The sequence below is a fragment of the Erythrolamprus reginae genome, chromosome 2 (assembly GCF_031021105.1).
Source record: "Erythrolamprus reginae isolate rEryReg1 chromosome 2, rEryReg1.hap1, whole genome shotgun sequence".
Taxonomy (NCBI): domain Eukaryota; kingdom Metazoa; phylum Chordata; class Lepidosauria; order Squamata; family Dipsadidae; genus Erythrolamprus; species Erythrolamprus reginae.
The window spans coordinates 146,039,804-146,064,547 of NC_091951.1; the positions used below are offsets into that span (position 1 = coordinate 146,039,804).

At 38.3% G+C, this 24,744-nt stretch overlaps 1 protein-coding gene across 2 annotated transcripts in view; it reads left to right on the top strand.

Moving 5' to 3' along the window:
* GAS7 (growth arrest specific 7) overlaps positions 1-23,565 on the top strand; it is a 174,384-nt gene extending 150,819 nt beyond the window's left edge. Inside the window, exons 6-15 of one of the 2 annotated variants that reach the window (XM_070739802.1) lie at positions 2,974-3,063; positions 5,448-5,563; positions 9,632-9,706; positions 11,077-11,155; positions 12,867-12,995; positions 14,280-14,403; positions 17,576-17,655; positions 19,253-19,351; positions 21,462-21,589; positions 23,526-23,565. In XM_070739802.1, the coding sequence (XP_070595903.1) occupies positions 2,974-3,063; positions 5,448-5,563; positions 9,632-9,706; positions 11,077-11,155; positions 12,867-12,995; positions 14,280-14,403; positions 17,576-17,655; positions 19,253-19,351; positions 21,462-21,575 (906 nt within the window). In that variant the 3' untranslated portion in view covers positions 21,576-21,589; positions 23,526-23,565. Of the gene's footprint in view, positions 1-2,973; positions 3,064-5,447; positions 5,564-9,631; positions 9,707-11,076; positions 11,156-12,866; positions 12,996-14,279; positions 14,404-17,575; positions 17,656-19,252; positions 19,352-21,461; positions 23,359-23,525 lie in introns of those variants that run through there. The other variant, XM_070739803.1, reaches the window with a different exon arrangement.
* The last annotated feature ends 1,179 nt before the right edge of the window (positions 23,566-24,744 follow it).

Consider the following 24,744-nt stretch of genomic DNA (forward strand, 5'->3'; position numbering starts at 1 on the left):
TAATTCATGTAGTATTGGAAGTTGAACTAAACAGCCTCCTACTCATATGCTAACAGGAATCTGTGACACTTGAAATATCTTGACCCTTGCCCAATTTTTCCCCCCAAACAGAACAGTATTAACTTTTCTCCACACAGAACAGTGTTAACTTTAGGCAAACGTTTCAAAGTAGCATCAGCAAAGATCCTTTTACATCCTTGTGAATGTAAAGATTATTCTTATTCCCTTTGCATTTTCCTACAATATGTACATTGCAGGATACATATTCCAAATGGGAATGTAAAACATACATATTCCAAGTAGGTATGCAGCTGCGATTTTCAGCATTTGCTTCTCCAGCCAAGTTCACAGGAAATTGTGCTTTTGGCACTCAGTCACATTCAACACTGACACTCTGTTAAAAGGATTTAGTCGGAATTTAAATCATCTGGAAATGCCCTCAAACCACATTATGGCCAAATGATGTTCCATTGGGCAGCCGCATCCTTCAGAGGCCAACAAGTATTCATAGAAAAGTCGTGGCTGTAAATGAAGCCATTCGATATTTCTTGGAATCCTCAAGAGAGGAACTCCAAGCAAGAGATGTTGGACAAGATGTTGTCTTTGTATCAATGCCTTGATACTATTTTTAGATAGCTTTGCTACTGTCCCCAGTGATGCTGTTCTGAGACTTGAATGAAGCACTGATTATGATTTTAGTCTTCATTTCAGGGATCTTCATATATTCTTCTTTTCCTTCCCTAAAAGAGCATAATAACCATTTTTAAGGGAAATAAACAACTACCATGCTATTTTTTTTCCTGTGATGTTATTTTTCAGGTGAAAAATATGTTTTTTTCATAGGTTCAGGGTTGTAAGAGTAGTCTTAAAATGGACAATTTTACCATTTTGTGTTTATTTTTGTCTATCAAATTCTGGTCAATCTAACTTAGCTTTGAAGCATTTTTGACCTGGAAAACATTTTTAAAACCTTAGAAACATAGGCAGTGCCACTACAAGCAGTAACATCTATGTTGAGTATGAAGGACAGAGATGTTTCTTAGCTGCTGCTCAAATAGCACATACAGCTACCATATAAAGATACATTCAAGAAGTATTTTACATTTTTTTAAAAAAAAATGTTTATGGGCATGAACACTCACATAGCTCTACAAAAATAGAATAATAGCCCTTGCCTTTGGCAATTTGCTACAGAAATGCTTTTTTCTTAAACCACTGTGCTTCTCCATCTTCCTCCAATACTTGATTAAAAAAAACCTATTCTGCTTGAAGGAAGATTTTCCATCTTATAAAAGTGCTGCAACCATCTTGGGTTTATTGCTCCTGTAGAATCAGAAGGTAATGCTTGGGCCCTTGGGTGCTTTGTATTTCAAGGCAAAAGGGGACTACATAGTATTTTGAGATATACAGGAAGCATCTATCTGTGACTTATTTGTAACCAAGCTCATCTTTTCTTTACATTATGCTAGAGTTGAGGATTGTTGTATGATCCTGAGAAAAGATGCAGCGGTAGGGAATTGCAAATAGGTGATATTTGAGTGTCCTCACACTCACAAAATTCAGATCTTGAAACACTAGACAGCTCCAACAACCATGCCTGTTGCTCCACAAAAATAATCTCTACATTTTTTTATTTTTCAGTTTGAAAAAATGTTCGTCCATATTCCACTACATAGAATCATATGCAGTTGGAGCAATGTCAAAATTGCATAATCATTACTGATAACACTGGATAGTATCAGTATATTCTCCTTTATTTGGAGAAAGACTGCATTTTTTTTTCTGGAAAGAGAAGATAACAAAGAGACTTTGTCAGCTATGTTGAAGTATCTTGGGGGGGGGGGGGGGAGTCATGCAGAAAATTGGAACAATTCAGGTTGTTCCAAAGACAGAATAGGAAGCAATGGGTTTAAATACAAAGGATTTGTATTTGGATAAACATCCTAATAGCAAAAGCTGTTTAACAGTGAAACAAGGTTGTCTTGGCAGGTGATGGATTATCACCTTCTGGAGAGGAGATTGGACTAGATAGTCTATAAGACCCACTCCATAAATGGTCCAATGTTCTATAAGTCTGTGATTCAAAAGGCATATAAAGAGCATTCTGATGTACTTTATTTTTCTGGAAAGTTCATCAAAGCTTGTATCTCTAAAACAATGATAGTTAGAAACGTAGGCATTCATTTTGGTATATTTCTTATTTTCCTGAAATGAAAGAAATAAGCGTTCTCTCAGCAGACTTTATAAATTTAACTAGTGAACATTTTTCAAAGGAGATCAGTTGTACATTTTAGAAAAAAATAAACATGAAAATGAAAACCATAATTGTTCTTCTTTCTCTTCTCTCTTAAGGACCCACAATATATATCTGAAAATTATTAGACATTGTTTGCCTGTAGTGATTTATGCATAACTCATGTGATATCATATCAACAACCACATATAACAAATATTACATTTATCATTCAACTAGAGATTATATGTGCTTTTTTTTTATCTATCCATGGGATTCAGAGAATACTAATATCCTAGATACTTTCAGAGATAATTTAGTGCCCTGTTGAGGTATAGAGACAATTGAGTAAATATACACTAATAACCACATGTTTGCAATTAGTATATTCTGATGCCATCTTTTGGGGTTTCACTGGTTTTGAAATTAATTTACCTGAATAGTTCTGGACATATGGTTTTTGTAAGATTTCTAGATTTTTCTGAAGGAAAAAAATGCAATTCAAATTGTAGTTCTATCTTGCTAGGGGTCTTTTTTTCTAGATATTGCAGAAGCTTTCAGACTGAGGAAGCCCTTTCTACCTGCTTTTGATGACATCTTCTGGCTGGAGAGAGAATCACTCCAATAACTGCCTATATCTATGTCCTGTTTAAACCTCCAGCTTCTACATATGCAGCATCTCCCTGTTTCTGAATTGCTTTGCATGTCCAGCCTATTTATATTACTTTCTTCTTTATTAGATAAACTCTGTGACTTTCCCCCATCCTGACACAATGCCGGAACAGCAGTTGTTAAAACCTTCTGAATGGAGCTACTGTGATTATTTCTGGGTAAGTGAGCAGCTTCCCATATGCTGTTTACTGCAGCAGTTGAGCTTTACACAGGATGAGACATATTGCTAACTTCTCTGATAGCAAACATGATAAAATTCAAGCCTAAAAGTTTATGCAGACGACACTGCAGAAGTTAGTATCTTTTTTTTTATGTATGAAATTCAGTAGAATCATTACACTGTCAAAACCAGAAGACTGGAATGAAATAGAATCACTTCCTGGCCTTTTAGCCTGCAATGCTCTAAACTAGAGATGGGCATTTCATAGCTGTAAAAAGTATCAGGCAGAAGATCCTTCAGCAGATTCCTATTTTATGTTAATGGTTGGGGGAAAACAATTATTTTGAGGAAGGAAAGAGAAAAGTAGCCTTCCTTTCAAAAGTCACGGATTGAAACACTTGTTATCTAGTAATGTTGAGTGGCATCTTTGAGTTTGCAGAGCATAAATTCTCCCGCCTCAATTTCCCATAGTGAAAAACCAGTAATCTGAATGTTGCATTACATCGGGGCAGTCAAAGTCTTTTCTCACAATTAAGCCAAATATATGTGTCCCGTGATAATGTTGCAGGATCCAATCTGGGCCGGTCATTGAGACCAGAGATTTAATCTTCCAAGGTTTCAGACTCATGCTGGAGCCCATCTTCAGGGAACTTCTCTCTGGTCTAGATAGATGGGCTCCAGCAGGAGTCTGAAAGCTCAGAAGACAAAACCTCTGGTCCCGGTGACCAACTCAGATTGGATCCTGCAAAAGTCTTTTTGCTTCTCTGTTCTGTTTGTTGACCACATGCCCAGGATAAGAGGAAGAGCACATACATGTCTTTGTGTGTTTGAGAGTGGCTGCATATGTGGGTACAGTGTTCCTTAGATTTTCGCGGGTTCGAACTTTGTGAAACGGCTATACCACGGTTTTTCAAAAATATTAATTAAAAAATACTTTGCGGGTTTTTCCCCTATACCACGGATTTTCCTGCCCGATGACGTCATATGTCATCACCAAACTTTCATCCGCCTTTAATAAATAATTTTTTAAATAAACTTTAATAAATAAACATGGTGAGTAATAATCTAAATGGTTGCTAAGGAAATGGTAAATTGTAATCTAGGGGTTTAAAGTGTTAAGGGAAGGCTTGTGACACTGTTCATAGCCAAAAATAGTGTATTTACTTCCGCATCTCTACTTCGCGGAAATTCGATTTTCGCGGGCGGTCTCGGAACGCATCCCCCGCGAAAATCGAGGGAACACTGCAATGATCTCCATTCTGTAATTACTGTAGCCATTAGAGCCATAATGTGCATCCAGCCATATCTGAACCTAACATTCCATATAAATCTGAGAAATCGTGTTTTGTGTACATCCAACTCATTTGCATCCAAGTCATCATGTCTTATTAACCAGAGGTGGTTTCCAAAACAGATATGTTTCGTATAGTAAAAAAGGAGTGTGTGTGTGTGTGTGTATGCATGATCATGCCTAAATGGATGAATAAAATATTACTTTTAGGTTGATATCTTTCTTAGTCAAATAACCAATTTCATGTTACCTTAGGCTAGAACACCAAGAACTCCTGGTTAATTTTTGGTTGACGCAGAGATAAAGTGAAATTTACCAAATGCACTATGAATGGTCTGCCTTCCTTCTTGTTTGTTTTGTATTCCTGGATTAATGATCTATAAAATTTGTCTGAGCCAGCATTAGAAACCTCACTGTACACTGCCTCCTCACCCCTCGTCCCCCCTCCCACCATTTGTATTCAAACTGTTTATACTCACCACTGACCACTAGGGGGACTATACAACCAGTTTTGTTCTTGTTGCAATTCATCAGGCATAGAGCGGTTAACCCATAGCTAGGTTAATTCTCAGTACATTCAATTCTTTACTGGGATTTGAACTTGCCTACCTGAGGTGAGCTCACCAGTTTGCTAAACCTTTCAAAGAAAGTAAATGATACCTTGAATTGGAGACTGCATTTAGGAAGACTTCTTGTTAGTCTTAATTGGATTGCCACTGCCTTTTCCCAGAATGTTCTTTCAACTTCCCAGTTAACCAGAGCAGTTCAACCTGCAGTCCATTATGGGATCCTTATATAATAGTCCTTGTCAGCTCTTTTGAGTGTAAAATCCCCTGCTATTGCATTGCTAGTTTCCTGTATGCAAGAACAAGCTCAGGTGCCCATGACTTGTCTTTTTTTTTTTTAAAAAAAGAAATCCTGGCAGATTTGTTAGCACCAATTATATCTCTGTCATTAGGACAGAGGAGAGAGTGTTATGACAGTTGGATATCTCACAGCCTATTTGCAAATGCCTGTTAACAGTATATGGATGTGATTGCATTTTGAAGCACGTCTCACCTGTTCATGCTTTTGCTGTTCATTTTCTCTAGACTGATAAGAAGGACCCACAAGGGAACAGTACAGTCTCGGGATTCGAAATTCTTTTGCAGAAACAACTGAAAGGGAAGCAAATGCAGAAAGAAATGGCAGAGTTTATTCGAGAAAGGTAACTTAGAAAACTCAGTCATGAGCTAAATTGACTCCTTTGCGGTTTGGGTTTATATTTCCAATGGCTAGACTCCCGATTCTATCCATGTACAAGTCTAGAAGAGCATTTTCTGTTAAATACAGATAATATTCAGAGATCAGGCAGAAAATGGAAGGGTGGGTTTTTTACTCTTTTTTACTCTGATGGTTTCGTGTATATATTTATTGGTGAAATGTATGCAGGTAGTTCTCAACTTATATCCATTCATTCAGTGACCATTCAAATTGTAAAGAGGGCTTACAATTATCACAGCATTGTGAGGTCATGTGATTAAGATTAAGATTTAAGATTTATTAGATTTGTATGCTGCCCCTCTCCGACGACTTGGGGCGGCTCACAACAACATCAATACAATACACAGAGTACAAATCCAATATAAGTTAAAAAATGAAATTTAAAACCCATAGATATTAAAAACAATCATTACTACACAATCACACCATTCTCATGTATCACAGACAAGAAAAAATGGGGTAGTGGGGGGAAGAGATCGTTATTCCCCCCATGCCTGGTGACATAGATAGGTCTTCAACATCTTGCGGAAGGCAGGAAGAGTAGGGGCAATTCGAATCTTTGGGGGGAGTTGATTCCAAAAGGCCAGGGCCACCTCAGAGAAGGCTCTTCCCCTGGGTCCCACCACATGGCATTGTTTAGTCGACGGGACCCAGAGAAGGCCAACTCTGTGGGACTTGATTGGCTGCTGGGATTCGTGCGGCAGAAGGTGATCCCGCAGGTATTCTGGTCCGATGCCATGTAGGGCTTTATAGGTCATTATCAACACTTTAAATTGTGACCGGAAACTGATCGGCAACCAGTACAGGCCGCGGAGTGTTGGTGAAACGTGGGCAGATCTTGGAAGCCCCACAATAGCTCTCGCGGCCGCATTCCTACTTACCTCTTGCAATTTTTCCTACTGGCTTCCCCTAAGTAAAGACTGGAAAAACTGGCAGAACTTCAAGATCTCTTCTGCTGCTTTTTTTTCTGGAGGAGCCCCTAGTGACCAGACTTGTGTTCCACAGCGTTCCCTTGCACTTTGTAGTGCCCACACATATTTATGCCCACCTATTTACACATTTCTTGCACCTGCTCTCACCGCTAGCTCCCACTCGTGCCTCCCTGCATCTTCTATCTGCCCATCTGCCTTTACTTGGTCCTGCCCACCCACTCTCCATGACTTCCACCCAATCATAGCTTACCCATGGGCCTGCTTGCTAACCACCTAAGAAGGAAAGACTTGCTAAGTGTTCTTTGCTTATCAGCAACATCAGGGCCTGCTGGGATTGTCAAGCAGTGTGGACACATTGTGCTTTACAACCATTAGTGGCAGAAATTCCAGCCCCAATTACTATTGTAACCCGAGGACCCCCTGTGTACTGCCTCAATCCAAACAGACTGCATGTGCTTTACAACTTATATAATAAAACATAGTATTATAAAAACAAGACAGTTATAAAGTAGAATCAGTGTCATTATAATAGAAACTAATGCAGAATCAATCCTAAAAGGCCTTCTAGAAAAGGATGACCCAAAGTTGTGATGAGGGTTTCATAGGAAGGAAGCTATCAAAGAGAATGTCCACCTGCAAGGCCTCCCCTGTCATGCTACCTAACAGTCCTAAACAGGTATTCTATAATTGGCAGGATCAGCTGGGCAAATTTGATCCAGGAAAGGCAGGCTCTGAAATATATAGACTTTAAGCTGTTATTGGGTTTAAAGATAGCAACCAGTACTGCGAATTGTACTTGGAGAGCTAGTAGCAGCCAATCCATCTGCAACAGCAATGGAGTAAGATAGCAGCATCCCGATGGAGCAGTGAGATGTGAGTTGTTGCAGTGAGATGTTATTTGGTAATTACATGGCTGTAGAAATATCTTCTCACTTTCCACCCTCTCACTTTATATACAGAAGGAAATCTACAGTGAGAAAACAAACAGAACATTTTTTTCTATGTAGCCAAATCAAAAAGTTTGCAGCAACAGAAATATGCTAATTCTCATAAAGAGGTTCTCTTAAGAAAATTCCATTATCTTCCATTTATCATAACAGTCCTTATCCCCTTAATGCTTTCAAGTGTGTTTTCTTTCTGATTTTCAGAGGGCGCAGCAATTGGGGAGGGGGGATTGGCAAAAACCATTGCCCCCTCTTTCCTTGGTAGGATTTTCAATCTCAGGAGCTCTGTTTCATAATGTCATTGCTCCCGGCCGGATGAATGAAAAACTAGCAAGTGCTGTTTCCTCAGGTGATTTTTTAAAAAAATTACAAAAACAGCTCTTATAATTACTAAGGACCCGTTTAAATATTTGCTACAGAAAGAGAGAAGTACAATTGCTTAAGTTCATTCTGAGTCCAGATGAGTCATGCTTCTTGCGGATTTTGATATAACTCAGAAATCTGTCCACCCCACCCTTCCACCCAAATTCTCACATTAGCTCTGGTCGTTTAAGTAACTTAAAACGTCTGTGTGACATGGAAGGATAAACCAAGAGAGAAAGATAAACAGTTATTATTTATAGCTGCTCGTTATTTATAATTTTTCTTTTAAAAAGAGCATTCTTCTAAATCGTTTTCCACATAATAATAGGAGGAAAAAGCAACTTGCAACGGGCGATTGGAACATTCTGTTCCATGAATGGACTTGTCTGCCTGATCAGAGAGAGAGAGAGAGAGAAATAAAAGGGCTGAAGCATCAGTTCATTTCCTACAATTATACTTTGGCAAATTAATAGTGAAATGCTCTCATGACTCAATGGAAGCTTTTAGGTATAAAAACTGTTTAGCATCCCTTTGACAAAATGTGGACATCAACAAATTTTCAGAGCTTAACATCTGTTTGCACTTGCTAGACCTTGTAAATCTAAGTTTGCTTTGCTCTTTGTTCTTTCCTTGTGCATGCAAGGACTTTTTTGACAAATAAGTATCAGTGGAAACTTTTGGAAAGAAGTGGGCAAATACAAATCTTGTATCACTGCTTTATCAACTGCAGAACAATTACCGCTAACAGAGGCAAATGGGATAGCAATAGCACTTAGACATATATAATTTCATTAAACTCATGGATATCCTATATAGGATTGTGATTATAATCCATGAGTTTAGTGAAATTATTTAATTTTCTTGGCAAACTTTGTGGGTAAACTATAAATATATAAAAATAGAGGTTTCCAAAAAGTGAGTTGCTAAACGTATTGCATTTGATTGTAATTTTGAAGATTATCCAGAAAATAAGGCTACAAGGCACGTAGCTCTCATGGGGAATGTTCATGGGGGAAGTTGGTATTATTATCATGTAGCAGGAAGCCAGTGGAAGAGAACAAGCAGTGCCAGCGGTGAGTAGATTATCGACTGCCATTGTGGTGAAGGTTAGAGATGAGCGTCCTCATTCTGTTTCCCTCCAAGTGCGAAGTGCGCACTGTAATACGCTAACTGAATGCAAAGGGCATGAACGCTGCTGCGATGGGTGCCCAAGATGCTTACTGAAGTGCACAAAATCAACAGAGTCAGTGCCACCTGAGAATTTCAAGATTGAAGGCAAGGTTTTTTTCAACTATATAGTGCAGGAGATGAAACTTGGGCTTATCACCATACTCCAGAGAGCAAACATCAATCAGGGCAGTGGCGCCATACCCATTCTCCTTCAGCCAAAAAATTCAAAACTTAGCAATCGGCAAGAAATCTTGGGCACCCATTGCGCACAAACTTGGGCATCCATCACAGCTACTTTCCTGCCCTTAGCATCCAAGTAGCGTATTACAGCACGCCCTTCGCCCTTGGATGGAAACGGAATGAGGAAGCTCATCTCCAACCTTCACCACAACATCAGTCGATGATCTACTGACCATTGGCATTGCTCATTCTCTTCTGCTGTCTTCCCACTACACGATAGTAATACCAACTTCCCCCTTGAACTTTCCCCACGAAGGTTACATGCCTTGTAACCTTACTTTCCGGATATCCTTCTACAAGCTACATTTGTAATACATACAGTAATAGTTTTTGCCTGATGTCACTGGTGTGTTTTTTTTCCAGAATAAAAATTGAAGAAGAATATGCCAAGAACCTATCTAAACTATCACAGAACTCCCTCGCTGCCCAGGAAGAAGGGTAAATTTGCATTTTTGTATTCTAATTACCTGCCAGATTACAGTCTGCTCTAAAATTGATGGCATTATTAGGAGATTCGTCTTCTTCTGTAAGAAGAATGTTAGAATATTGGACCATCTTGTCTAATTCTTCTTCCATATATGGCTATGATATGTAAGCTATATATTATAGCAGATGAAGGAAGAATTAAATTGGCAAAGATATTAAACTAATCAATTAAACTGGTTGGTCTTTTTTTAAAGAAATATGTTTAAAGTTGTCATATTTGCTGCAATTCAAATTAGTTGTCCTTGGTTAATTTAATTGCAATTTGCTGCAATTGAAATTAGTTGACCTAGTTGACCCAAGGTGACTCTTTATACAGTCAAAGCATTGGGATTTTCTCAGTTAATTCTTAAAATAAAAGCATTAACTATAAAAACAAGTGTATAAAATGTCATCCATACAAAAAGAACATAATATTTTTCAAACCCTTTAGAACCATCATATATGGAATAGAAATACACACAGGAATATCCCTTTTCAGAGATAGATACAGAAACAGACTAATATTTGTGAATATAATTTGTTTGAGTCATTTCAGATACTGGCATACTATACATGTTAGATATTAATAAGGCGCTTTACATTTCAGAGTGAGTAAATTATCCTTAGCTCTTGTTTAGACATTTTTGGGGAAAATGTGGAAAAGGCAGATGAAAAGCCAGCATTTGTCACTTATATCCTATTTTTATTTTCATAATGTTGCATTGGTTCCCCATATGATTTCTCATCAGGTTCTAAACTAATCTAGATATGGTTGTTGTTGTTGTTGTTTGTGGTTTCCAAACACGACCTACTCAACATGTTGTAATAAAGATATTCTTCTGAAGTATTCTAAGTGCCTATAGAAATATTTCTCCTAAATTGTCCATCTGTTGCAAAGTGTGTAAAAAATGCTCAAAACATAGTTTGGTAAATTTATCATGCACATTCCACATATGCTAAACTCTTGGCTTGATATATTATAATATGTAAATATGACAAATAAATTTCCAAAGATTTCCATTGAATGGAATGGAATGAAATGGAATGAAATTTCCATTGTTAGCTACTGTCATAAGATTACATCTCATTTGAAATTAACATTAGTTTTAAGCCTTATATTGTGAGTTTCATTTATTAATACTGAGAGTTGGATCAGATTTTTCTAAAGATATTCATGATAATGTCTTCACTGAATTCAAATAGGAGTATACATTTAGAGAGAGAATTATTGAGAGTTAAAAGTTGTGCTTTGGCTAATAGCTAATCCCATTAGCTGTGGTAATGATGGCTTTCAGATCCTAATGAAGAAGTAATTTCTTATTAACTAGGCTTATGCATTGCAGGACACTCGGCGAATCTTGGTCTCAGCTAAAAAAAAGCATGGCTGATGAAGCAGAGGTTCATCTTAAATTTTCCTCTAAGGTATCAAATCATTTCCTCTTAATTGTCAAATGTAATCATGTTTTTGTAGGCATGAGATTACCTAAAATTGCATTGTTCTTTCCTGATCCTGACAAAATTTAATTCCCAAAAGTTATTGGTTGCAATAGAATACGTACTAATGTTCATCAGTGATTGGACCAGGGGTGTCAAACTTGCAGCCCGCAGGCTGGATGAATCACACATTAGCCACACCTACCCTCAATTTAGCGAAGGGGGGAAGTCGCAATACGTCAATTCACAGCAACGTGACACTGCAAATTTGACATCCCTGGATTGGACAGTATCATTTCGTCAGTTTCCCCCTCAAAAAAAACCCCTAATATCCTAGTGCACATCAAAATATTAATACTAGTGGTCGTAGAAGTAAGAACTGGTCACTTATTAGGCAAGTAACCTCTCTTGTTTTCTTTATACAAGATTGCAATCTCAATATTTTATAATTCGATGATATTTGAACAAAGACCTAAATAACCATGTACTGATTCAATTTGGATTGTAGCTAATTTACAGTTAAAATAACTGATTCCTCTCTGAAATTTTAGAATAGGCTATTCTAAGTGGCAGGAATCAAATGAATTGTATCCTTAGGGCTCATTTTTTGTTTCAGAATTTGCTATCCCTCCCCCCATCCCTTCAACATAGAAAGAAAAAGAAAATTCATATACAGTGTTCCCTCGATTTCCTCGGGGGATGCGTTCCGAGACCACCCGCGAAAGTTGAATTTCCGCGAAGTAGAGATGCAGAAGTAAATACACCATTTTTGGCTATGGACAATATCACAAGCCATCCCTTAACACTTTAAACCCCTAAATTACCATTTCCCATTCCCTTAACAACCATTTACTCACCATTATTACTGGTACTCACCATTGAATAGTGATCCTGATATTTATAAACATAATTATTTATTAACAATAATTATTATTTTTGTTATTTATTTGCATAAATTATTAGTTTGGCGATGACATATGACGTCATCAGATGGAAAAAACCGTGGTATAGGAAAAAAACCGCAAAGTATTTTTTAATTAATATTTTTTGAAAAACCATGGTATAGGCTATCCGCGAAGTTCGAACCTGCGAAAATTGAGGGAACACTGTATATCTCATTGTAGAAGTGGCAACTGCTTTGAAATCTTCAGGATTATGTTCTTCCTCTCTGCTTTGAAGTGTTTGCTTCACACAGATATCTGAGATTCAAAACAGATTCAAAACAGATATGAAATCCATGATTATATCACTTAGATTTTTCTACTTTTCAGAACTTTCTACAGCACTTCTTCCTCCCATGCAAAAGGGATAGCATGTTTTTTCAGGTTAACTTCAAGTCTTAATAACTTCAGGCACCTGTGCATATAGTTTTCTTGACAGGAGGATAGAAATCAGAGAGAAATCTCTTGTTAATTCATATTACTGGTATTTCATGGTTTTTAACTATCAACCCATCTGATTCATATATATTAGCTTTTTAGCCAAGATTGATTATTGCTCCCTCATAATGCTTAGAAATCTAATTAGAACTCTAATCTCTGGGGGGAGCTGGTTCCAGAGAAGGCTCTTCCCCTGGGTCCCACTCTGTGGGACCTAACTGGTCACTGGGATTCGTGCGGCAGAAGGCGGTCCCGGAGATAATCGGCTCCTAGCATCTAAAACCTCTTAAACCATTTTTTTCTTTTTTTCTTTATGCCAGCTCCAGACAGAAGTGGAGAAACCACTACTGAACTTCCGTGAAAACTTCAAGAAAGATATGAAAAAATATGACCATCATATTGCTGATTTGCGAAAACAGCTGGTTAGTCGGTATGCAGCAGTGGAAAAGGTAAGAATTTCTCATAAATAAGGCGAAACTGCTGTGCATACTCAAAATAGAAATCCTTGTGGAGAGAGAAAGAGAGAGGGAGGGAAGGAGAGAGAGAGAGAGATGTAACAGTAGAAGTAGCAATAGCACATATACCGCTTCACAGTGCTTTTACAGCCCCCTCTAAGTGGTTTATGGAGTCAGCATATTGCCACCAACAATTACTCCTTATTTTACTGGCCTCAGAAAGATGGAAGGCTGAGTCAGTCTAGTGCCTATGAGATTCGACCTGCCAAATTGCACGCAGCCAGCTGTCAGCAAACGTAGCCTGCAGTGCTGCACTCTAACCATTGCACCACCATAATAGAGAAAGATAGATAGATAGATAGATAGATAGATAGAGAGAGAGAGAGAGAGGAGAGAGAGAGAGAGAGAGAGAGAGGAGAGAGAGAGAGAGAGAAGGGGGTGGGCAGGCGGGCAGACTAGCAGATATTTGAAAAAAATAATGTGTATGTAATGTGATTGTAAGAAAAATATGGTTCTTCAAGCTGTAAGCCATCACTCCACGTGGTCTGGTTGACCCCTCCATAATAGTGGGGTGACAGTCCCCATGGGAAGAAAAAAAGGGTCAAGATAGAGACAGGAGGGCAAGATTATTTATGCCATGTTCTATATTTTATGTCCTATATCCTAACATATAACTGAAAATGCTGTCCTAGGTCAATAATTTTATCCTTTGCTTCTACTTCTGCTGAAAAGAACCCGCTTGTGGAAATACAATGTAATCTACTCAGCAATGTTTTAAAATAACTAAATAAACTAGGATTCCAAAGAACAGTAGCATTTAGACTTAAATACCACCCACAGTGCTTTACTATACTCTCAGGGCAGGTTGCAATGTCAGCATTATTTGCACATTGCTCCCCACAATCTGGGTCCTCATTTTACTGACTTCAGAAGGATGGAAAGCTGAATCAAACTTGAGCACTATCAGAATCAAACTCCAGGCTGTGGGCAAAGTTTGCCTGAAATACTGCACTTAACCACTGCGCCACTAGGGCTCATCAATAGTTTCACCTAGATTCCACCTTTTTTCAGACACTGGTGGTACTTTGGTTCCGAATAGTTTGGTGCTCGATCTCATCCAAATGTTCATTTCCTTGATGTTCTAGCTACAAAAGTCGTAGCACGTACACTGTTTTTTTCAGTGGTTTAGTCTATAAAAGAATAAATCTTATGGAAAGGAAAAAGGCAGATAGATATTTCTTTCTGTGAAGAAATTTATGACTCTTGGTTTGTTTCAAGGCTCGAAAAGCATTAACAGAGAGGCAAAAGGATTTAGAGATGAAAACACAGCAGTTGGAGATAAAACTGAGCAACAAGACAGAAGAGGAAATTAAAAAGGCCAGGCGGAAGTCTACTCAAGCTGGTGAGTGTATGTAGAATAAGGACACTGCGCGGTACAAAGAAATAAGGAAATTTGAATGTCAAAGGGATATGGGGTATAAAAAGCCTTCTATTGATTTAGCTAGGAAGGAGAGCATGATTCATTAAATTTTGGCATTGATCAAAACTGCATTCTTTAAGATTTTACCTATATTTAGTCTGATAAACCATATATGAAAAACCAGTTTGGATCTTCTGGTGCTGAAGATCTTGTTTCCAGGATTTAATTCCTTTGTAATAAACAAATAAATAAATAAATAAATAAATAATAAAGACCATTATAGCTAACCTATACTTTCATTATTGAGATGCATGTAAGGAAACTAAGGAAAATAGGCCAGTATTAGAGGACATGAGTCCAGAATAATCTTCAGCTGGGTTGGACCATCTCTTATCCCTCCAGCCAGCAAGTCCTCCTTGGTCCTATCAAATGGATTTAAGAGTTTCCAAACCCAACATAACATATTTTTGGAGTATAAGACACGCCTAGATTTTAGAGGTGGAAAACAAGGAAACAAGTATTCTGAACCAAATAGTGTAGTAATATATTATTTAATAAAATACCAGTGTAGCAGAACACCTTTTACAAATATGTATACTTTTTACAACCATATATACTTTTTACAAACTTCAAGCTTGACAGCTTTAAGACTTGTGGACTTCAACTCCCAGAATTCCTCCTCTAGTCACGCTAGCTCAGGAATGGGAGTTGAAGTCCACAAGTCTTAAACTTGCCAAGATTGAAGTCCCTTGCACCCCTAACCCAGGGCTCTTCAAACTTGACAGTGACTAGTGGACTTCAAATCCCAGTATTCCTCCTCCAATCATGTTAGATGGGGTAATTAGAAGGCAAAAACAGCCCCGATTTTGCAAAAAAACCAGGCTGATTCACAAAAACACGGTGGGTAAAGGGTCTGGGAAGCCACCAGAGAACATCTGGGAGCATTTTTGCCTTCCCACAGTCCCTGGGAGCTCTCTGCAGTTTCCCCAAACCTTTTGCCCACCCCATTTTTGTGAAAAAATGGGCACAAATCAGCCCTTTTTTTCACACAAAAGGGGCGTTTTTGCCATCCCCCAGCACCCAGGAGCTCTCTGAAGGCTTCCCAGACTCTGTCCAAAAATGGGATGTGGGGGTGGGGCTTCAGGACAGCAAAAATGTCTGCATTTGTTGTATAGGATGCACCGACATTTCCACCCTCTTTTTGGGGGGGCGGAGAAAGGTGCATTTTATACTCTGAAAAATACGATACTTGGAGAGCATCCGCTGCAGAATGCAAGCCACATCTATGTCCTCATTGTGCCAATATTTCTTAAATTAATTGAATCATGTGAACATTTTAGTACTATAGAGATAAATCGATTTGAAGTTTTTATCTTTTCCATGTATTTATTTGACAAATACAATTGGAGCTAGCCTTTACATTTTTTCAGTTTGAAATTACTTATATTTGCTTTTCTTAATTTTTTTTTTACTGTTTCCATTGTACAGTAGATGGCAGGAGAGATAGTCAAATTATTACCTAAGTCAACTCTACGATAAAACATGCATTATTGTATAGAATTAATATAAATCCTACTGATCTATTACAGTGCAGAATTTGATACTTATTGAATTACGGGTTAGAAAAAAACAAGCATAGAAAAGCCACTGAAAAGTGTGTTTGTTTCAGTCAGCAAAATTGCCAATAGGCAAACCTGTGTCAAGATTCATCTACTCTTGGTTAAATTATCCTCCCATTTAGTTTTCGGATATGTTCCTCTGTTTACAGCTGTATGCAAAGTTTATTTACTGCTAGTCAAATTGTAAGTTTCGTTAAATCTTGAAGTGAACAGAAGTTGACACAGGCTGTACACGGCTGAGGTCCCAGTTTAAACAGGACATCTTTCTGCAAATCTGAACACATCCTTACTATTTATGTGTGACTCTGCTAAGTAGAGTGGGAAGAAATTTCAAAAGAAATATGAAAGTTTCTGTTTCTGCCCAAGAAACAATGTTATAAAATACTGATAGACTGTTTCGTTATTTCAAATTCAAATTCATTACACACAAATAGGCAGTATGCAATCAAATCGCAGAAGGGTTTTATATTTAACTTCCCTGTGAAAGCTCTATCATCTTTGTTCACCTAAGGATTCTTTGATAAGTGTAATTTGATCGCTAGTATCGAAATTTTAGAATGTGATTTATACATTGGAATTCCCAAAGGAAGGAAATAATAAATTTTCATTTATATTAAAATATTATTTTTCATTATTCTTTGATTTGATTTGATTTGATTTGATTTATTGGATTTGTATGCCGCCCCTCTCCGAAGACTCGGGGCGGCTAACAACAATAATAGAACAGTATACACAATAATCCAACAGTAAAAACAATTAAAAACCCATTAAAGTAAAAACCAAACATACGAGTAAACCTAGGGAGAAGTAAACCTTGGTCAAGTAAACCTAGGGAGATTTCCTTAAAGTGGAAAAAGAGTAGGCAGTAATAGCAATGAAGTTTGTTTCTTGTGTTAAACATTCTTAATATGAAGTTAATGAGACATGTCGACCAATCAGCTGAATTTGCAATATGTTTCTTAATGACTTTCTCACTTCTATGGATGAAGAGATTAGTTTTTGCTTTTTTCTTAATTAATTTGAATTAGCTACTAGATAGGAGTGAAATGCTCCCAGTTCGCTTGTGCCTATCGGTCATCAGAGAGCCAGTTGCGAAGGGAGCATGAGGTTTTTTTTACCAAAGTGTTCTATGCATGTGCAGAGTGTAAAAGAACCCAAATGGCAGCATTCAGGCAGGTAGGTGGAGCCCCACGCTCCCTTCACAATCGGCTCTCTGACAACGACAGGCACAAGCGAACCGGGAGCTATTACTAGGGCTGTTTAGTGGAATGCTTCATGTTTAAAGGCAGAAAAGTGTTTACATATGCAAGAAGGCAATTATGTAATTGTACCTGTGTTGTCACATAGCATTTCCTAAAAGCAGCAACATCTTTCACTAAAATTGCGCACTTGCCCTACATAGGTGCAATACAATCCCAGGAAAGACCAAAAAGTGAAATCATAATGGCATTAATATAAATAGTAAAGCACCCTTTGGGTAGGTGAATGAATTGCAAGAAGAACTCACATGATGGTTTGGGGAATTTGTTTTGCAGGAGACGATCTCATGCGTTGTGTGGATCTGTATAACCAAGCTCAGTCAAAATGGTTTGAAGAAATGGTAACCACCTCTCTGGTAAGTAAAATGTTAGCCTCGTCTTACAGTGCATATTTCAGAAATAAGATAGTGGTGCTTTTTCACCTTGAGTGTAATTACATATATTAGACCATTTTATATATAATAGTGTTTCCAATTCTGAAATCCCCATACTTGAATTTTTACTCAAACATAGTTGTATATTGTCCCTTCCTTAGACTAAAATTATTTTTTTAAATAATAATAATAATGGGGCTATCTGTGGAACCAGCAGTCATGTATGAGTTTATATTACATGCTTAGAAATCTCCATAATCTCTACCTTTATCCCTTACACTTCCTAGCCTTCTATCTACATCATAAAGTTTGATGGTTGATGCAGGAAACTGCTCCATGTCATGTCACTATGTAGTTCTCTCACTTGAAATAATGCCTCTTCCTATATGAACCTCCTTGCTTTAAGAGATCACTTGTAGAGGTTTGCCAATAGTTTGTTTGTTGGTTTGGTTGGGTGGGTGGGTGGATTTATATGCCGCTCAATCCAAAGTGGACTCAGAGCAGCTGTGAGCTGGTCTGGTGGTGAGTCAAGATTAAGCCTTCCATATTGCTAATTCAGCTCTTTGGAATGCATGGCCTGCAATGTTAAAGGTCCTGGCACCTTTATTAACTTTTTTTTTTTAAGTCTTTAATAATATATTCTTTTATTGTAAGGATGAACATTTTCGACTAGCTTGTTCTAATTGCCATCTTTGCTGTTTTTAATGTCTTGATTTTAAAATTTATATTATAAAAATGCTGAGACATCTTGATGGATGCCACATTAAATGAGTACATGGCAAAATAGATCAGAGTCAGTTTGGTGTGTAGTGGTTAAGCCACCAAGCTAGAGTCTGGGAGTTCTAGTCCTGTCTGAGGCACAAATCCAATTGGGTGACCTTGGACTAGACACTCTGGATCCTAGGAATCAGTCAATAATGATCCACTCCCAAAAGATCCCTGCCAAGAAAACTGCAGAGACTAGTCTAGACAGTCACAGGGAATCAAAAAGCTGACTTGAAAGCGCAAACATAAACACATTAAAAATCAAGTTGTATTTTTTTTCACATTATTGACTTATTTGGCACATATACTCCTATTTTCAAATTTACAATCTTTGTGAACATATTTATTTGTCTTCATATCAGAACTATAGTTTATATTTGAAGAGTGGGAGAAAGAGAAGGGAAGGGAAGGGAAGAAACAATTTTCAAGGGGAGTCACAATAGTGTAGCATAATGAGAGATTTTGATTTGTTTTGCTTGTATTGCTGAAAGTTAGAGTTCAGTAAAATAAGATATTTTAATGGATTAAATCTATCACAGAATTTGATGTTATTTTTCTGATTTTATTTTACCTTTTAATTGAACAATCACCACCTAGCCTGGCTTACCATCAAATTTTGACGGCATGATTTTGGGGACTCTCAGGGGCCATAAAAATTGTCCATTATCTGTGGATTGTCCACCTTTACTTTAGCGAGCAGTTACAAAGTACCAAAACAGACTAAAATGAATAATAATTTGCTTTATATTTAATTCACAGTGGTGGGGATTTATTCCTAATCCATGAATGAACATATTTCATTCTTTCATTTCAGGAACTTGAAAGGCTAGAAGTCGAGAGGGTAGAAATGATTCGGCAGCACCTTTGCCAATATACACAGTTGCGACATGAGACAGACATGTTCAACCAAAGTGTGAGTCTACTTATCTTGGAATCCTTTCTCATGCTGTACTTCTGCAACCTTTATAGAAAACTGAAAACTTACATGTCTGCTAACGCATGTGGCTGCATAAAAACAGATAACTCGGCTCTCTCAATAAGTACTGTTTACTTTGAGTCAGGATCAGTCATGTGGAGCCCTTGAAATGAGATTCGTGACAATATAAGGCATTTATAATTCCATAAAGTTAAACATGAAAGAGTAGATCTACATGTTGAAGAAGAAAAATAAATGGGCTCATATGTACTATTCTCTTAACTGTCTACCAGGCATTCATTTGAAATTCAATGGTGAAAAAAGTAAGGTTCTACATTTAGGCAAGAAAAACAAAATGCACAGGTACAGTATATGTGGTACATTGCTCAACAGTAGTAACAGTGAAAGGGATTTTGGAGTCCTAATGAACAACTATTTAAATATGAACCAGCAGTGTGCAGCAGTTGCCAAAAAAGCCAACACAGTTCTAACAGAGGGATAGAGTCAAGATCATGTGAAGTGTTAATACCACTTTATAATGCCTTGGTAAGGCCACACTTGGAATACTGCATTCAGTTTTGGTCGCCATGATGTAAAAAGGATGTTGAGACTCTAGAAAGAGTGCAGAGAAGAGCAACAAAGATGATTAGGGGACTGGAGGCTAAAACATATGAAGTACGGTTGCAGGAACTGGGCATGGAAGTTTTTAAGCAGATGTCGGCCTCGGTCGACCCCGAGGTTTCTCCCTTGTGGGGTGCCTCAGGGGTCAGTCCTCTCCCCCCTGCTATTTAATATCTACATGAAACCGCTGGGTGAGATCATCCAAGGGCATGGGGTGAGGTATCATCAATATGCCGATGATACCCAGTTGTACATCTCCACTCCATGTCCAGTCAACGAAGCAGTGGAAGTGATGTGCCGGTGCCTGGAGGCTGTTGGGGCCTGGATGGGTGTCAACAAACTCAAACTCAACCCAGACAAGACAGAGTGGCTGTGGGTTTTGCCTCCCAAGGACAATTCTATCTGTCCGTCCATTACCCTGGGGGGGAATTATTGACCCCCTCAGAGAGGGTCCGCAACTTGGGCGTCCTCCTCGATCCACAGCTCACATTAGAAAAACACCTTTCAGCTGTGGCGAGGGGGGCGTTTGCCCAGGTTCGCCTGGTGCGCCAGTTGCGGCCCTATTTGGACCGGGAGTCATTGCTCACAGTCACTCATGCCCTCATCACCTCGAGGCTCGACTACTGTAACGCTCTCTACATGGGGCTACCTTTGAAAAGTGTTCGGAAACTTCAGATCGTGCAGAATGCAGCTGCGAGAGCAATTATGGGCTTCTCCAAGTATGCCCATATCACTCCAACACTCCGCAGTCTGCATTGGCTGCCGATCAGTTTCCGGTCACAATTCAAAGTGTTGGTTATGACCTATAAAGCCCTTCATGGCACCGGACCAGAATATCTTCGGGACCGCCTCCTGCCACACGAATCCCAGCGACCGGTTAGGTCCCACAGAGTTGGCCTTCTCCGGGTCCCGTCGACTAAACAATGTCATCTGGCGGGACCCAGGGGAAGAGCCTTCTCTGTGGGGGCCCCGACCCTCTGGAACCAGCTCCCCCCTGAGATTAGGATTGCCCCCACCCTCCCTGCCTTTCGTAAACTCCTTAAGACCCACCTTTGCCGTCAGGCATGGGGGAACTAAAACACCTCCCCCTTGCCCATGTTGTTTTGTTGATTGATTGACTGTGTGCCTGTTTTTTATATATACTGTTTTTATGAGATTATTAATTTAAATTGTAACTGGATGGGTGGGCATTGGATTTGGTATTGTGTACTGTACTGTTTTTTATTATTGTTGTGAGCCGCCCCGAGTTTGCGGAGGGGGCGACATATAAATCCAATAAACCTAACCTAACCTAATCATCTGTCTGAAGTAGTGTAGGGTTTCCTGCCTAAACAGAGGATTGGATTAGAAGACCTCCAAAGTTCCTTCCCACTCTGTTGTTGTTGTTGTTGTTGTTATTGGTATTATTATTATTATTATTATTATTATTATTATTATTATTATTAGACGTGGGAAAGCAATGGCACGTGGCTCTTGTGTTTTTCAGACAGTGGAACCTGTGGATCAGTTGCTTCAGAAAGTGGATCCAGCCAAAGACAGAGAACTGTGGGTAAAAGAACACAAAACCGGTAACATCAGACCTGTGGATATGGAGATATAGACTTCCGTGACCAGGTGGGCTTTTGAGTCCACCCAGTTCAAGGGATTTCCATAAAGCTTCAAGAGGAGGAACAGGGGAGATGTTCCACTGTCAGCTTCCGTATCTATTTATTATTGTCTGTAGGGACTCTTTCTGTCATGTTTGATCATTATTCCATTCCTATAGTGCTATGCCTTAAACATCCAACATTCCAGGGTTGAGAAGCTACTCTTTTTCCTTCTTTTTGAAACTGGCTCCTAGCAGCCCAAGCACGTGCAGCTCCCCATGATCAATGGCTGGGTCTGTTTGCTGGTACAAAAAAAAAAAAAGAATCTTTGCTATTCTGTGGTTATCTATTTTGTGCTACTCCCCTTGCATGATGCTCTGTTTTTGTACTGTAATGTTAAGACACAAATAAGGCTGTGCCAAACCTATGGATGGATGAGTTTGAATGTGATTCTGGAAGCAGGGAGGTCCTCCTGAACGTTCCACTGGATTAGGCAGGAGTGGGGAGGTGATTTTAAAGCCCAACCACCCACCTCCTCTCCCACCTACCTTTTATGAAATGGAGTTCATAATGCTTACCTACCTCACAGGGATGTTGTGAGGATAATATCTGTGTAGAGTGTTATGTTTTAACAACCGTTGTCTCCTATAACTGCAAATACTATTGCAAGGCTACAGTGAAAAGGCTTTTTTGAGTAAAGAAAAGGAGGCCGTGGGTCAGGAGACAATGTACCCAAAGAAAAATGCTTGGGTTGGTCCTCTTTTATACTGTCTCAGGTACTTAACTGGCTGCAGTCCTCAAGCTACTTGTGATCTTTTGACTTCTCCAGGATCTGCAGAAACAATCAAAGAATTGGAATCATTGTACACTCCCCAATAGGAAAAACAAAAAAGCACTTTCAAGACACAACTGCCTCTTGTTATACGTGCTTCAAGAGCCAATGTAGCTCAATCTGCAAAATAACCCATATGAGTGTTAGGTTATTAAGAGGTTAGGATTTTGCCTCTGCCAATATGTCTTCCCTGATTTCCAATTTTGTGCTCATGTCACAGAGATCCTTGAACTGATGACACAACAAAATTCAAATGGAACTTGGGTATGGGGAAAGATTTTGCAAGCCTTTAGCTCTTGAGTTCCCAAACTCTGGCAGCTATTTCTTTTTTAAAAAAATATTTTTTAACACAGTTCAGGCCCTATTAAGTCTAATTATAAAACTATCAGATGGTCAAAAATCAGCACAAGTGAGTTAAGAAGTGACTATATGAGTCCAGCCAAAGATGCATTATACAGCTAGATATTTTCAGAAGTGCAGCTATTTATGATGGTACTACAAGGCCTTACCAATTGATCCGGAGCTCCTGTATTTCAGAAACTGTTGGGGGAAAACCACCATGTTCTTTGTTCCCCTCCTTTTTTCATTTGTCTTGCAATGGTGTTTGTACAGGACAAATATTTGCTTCAAGTATCAGAGCTTTATTTTTATTTTGTACTGCCAAGTATTTTGTTTGAACATGTGTTACCAACATCTACCATTCATTTCCTTATTTCTTAAATCTTTTTTTCCCCCTGGAATGCATTTGTCAGTTTTTTGACCAGACTTCCCATTAGCGCTATAACTCTTCTCCTTTCTATTTTCAAAGTAATGGTTTTAACTTTAACTTCAGAAATGTAATATAGATAACCTGAGACTCTTAAATGTATAAACATATAGGAGGAAGTTTGGAATAAGAGATGACATTGTTTTTGCAGGATTATTTGATGCTTACATTATTAAATACAGTATGAAGAAAACTGGCACACAAGCTATTCTAGTTAATTATCACTCAAATGTACCCTCCTTTGATTGATTCTTTCCCCTTTCCCTTTGGCTTGTTTTCTATTATCAACAAAATTCTCATTTTTTTCATCTCCAAGGGCATCACAGGTTTATGATAATATATATATATTGTCTTTTTCCCAAGAAGCTGACTGTCAAGATTTGCCAAAAGTACAATTTATCCTGCTGGTACGTATGAGTACATTAAGACCTGGATCAAAAACAATATAAAAAGAATTTCTAAGGCATCTATTTAGTTCTTTTCCTGTTTTGAAAGCTTGTGATATTTCAGAATTCCTTGCGATCTTTCTCTAACTGACTGTTTTCAGCACTTCCTTCAGTTGTTGCCCATTGATTTCTGGACTTTTCCTGTTTTCCATACTTGATACTGTTTAACTATATGTTGTTTTGATAAAATGGACTGCAATTCTTTGTACATCCCACTCCAACTTTCTTCACAATCATCAAGCAAACGTGGCATATTACGAAAATTGCTCTTTCCAAATTATATTTTAAGATTCCACTTTAAATATGACTGAATTTAGAATATCCATCTTATTTTTCTAGATTAAAAAATAGTCAAAGCACCTTAATTGTAAATGTAAAACACTGCCTGGATCATTTGGTTTTCGTGTATCTGCTGCTTTCTATCAACTAACAATTGTCTCTCTCTCTCTCTTTTTAACATATCTTTTATGATTATCTTACTCATTACTTTGCTTTTCTCTTTTCTTCTTTCACTGAAATCCCCAGTGATTGGTGATGGCAAAATGTAATTTGATTGCAGAAAAATCCCCAAGATTTTGCAGAAGCTTGTAAATAGATTTGTAGGTCTCTGGCTGTAATTATTTCAAATACTACAGTGTATTTCCCTGACTAGCTTAATCTATGTTTCCTTTCAAGTTCTACGTGTCTTTTAAATATTATTATTTTAGATGAAGGATGAAAATACACACTGTTCACCAGACTTCTCTTTGTGCTCCTCAGGATTTGGGTGAAAAGATTGGAACCATTTCTATGTCTTTTGAGGATTTGAGCTATTAAGGGCCAAAATGAGGACTGTAAGCCTTGCGATTGCTTATGATGCTAATTTCACCACTTAAAACTTCTCGGGCCTTGCCTTTTCGAGTTCATCCCTCAATATGTCATGCAAAGCTCAGATGCTCTCAGTCTCATGAAAATATTCCATTCAATTTATGGCAATCATGCAGTCATTTCTGTATGGCCGTGATTAATAGAACTATGGAGTGATAGCTAGAGAGCAGGGTCTAAATTGATGATCTATTAAAACATCTGTTGTTTGGGATCCATTACAGGCAATTCTCCACCTCTGACCATAACTGAGCCAAAAATTTCTACTGCTGAGC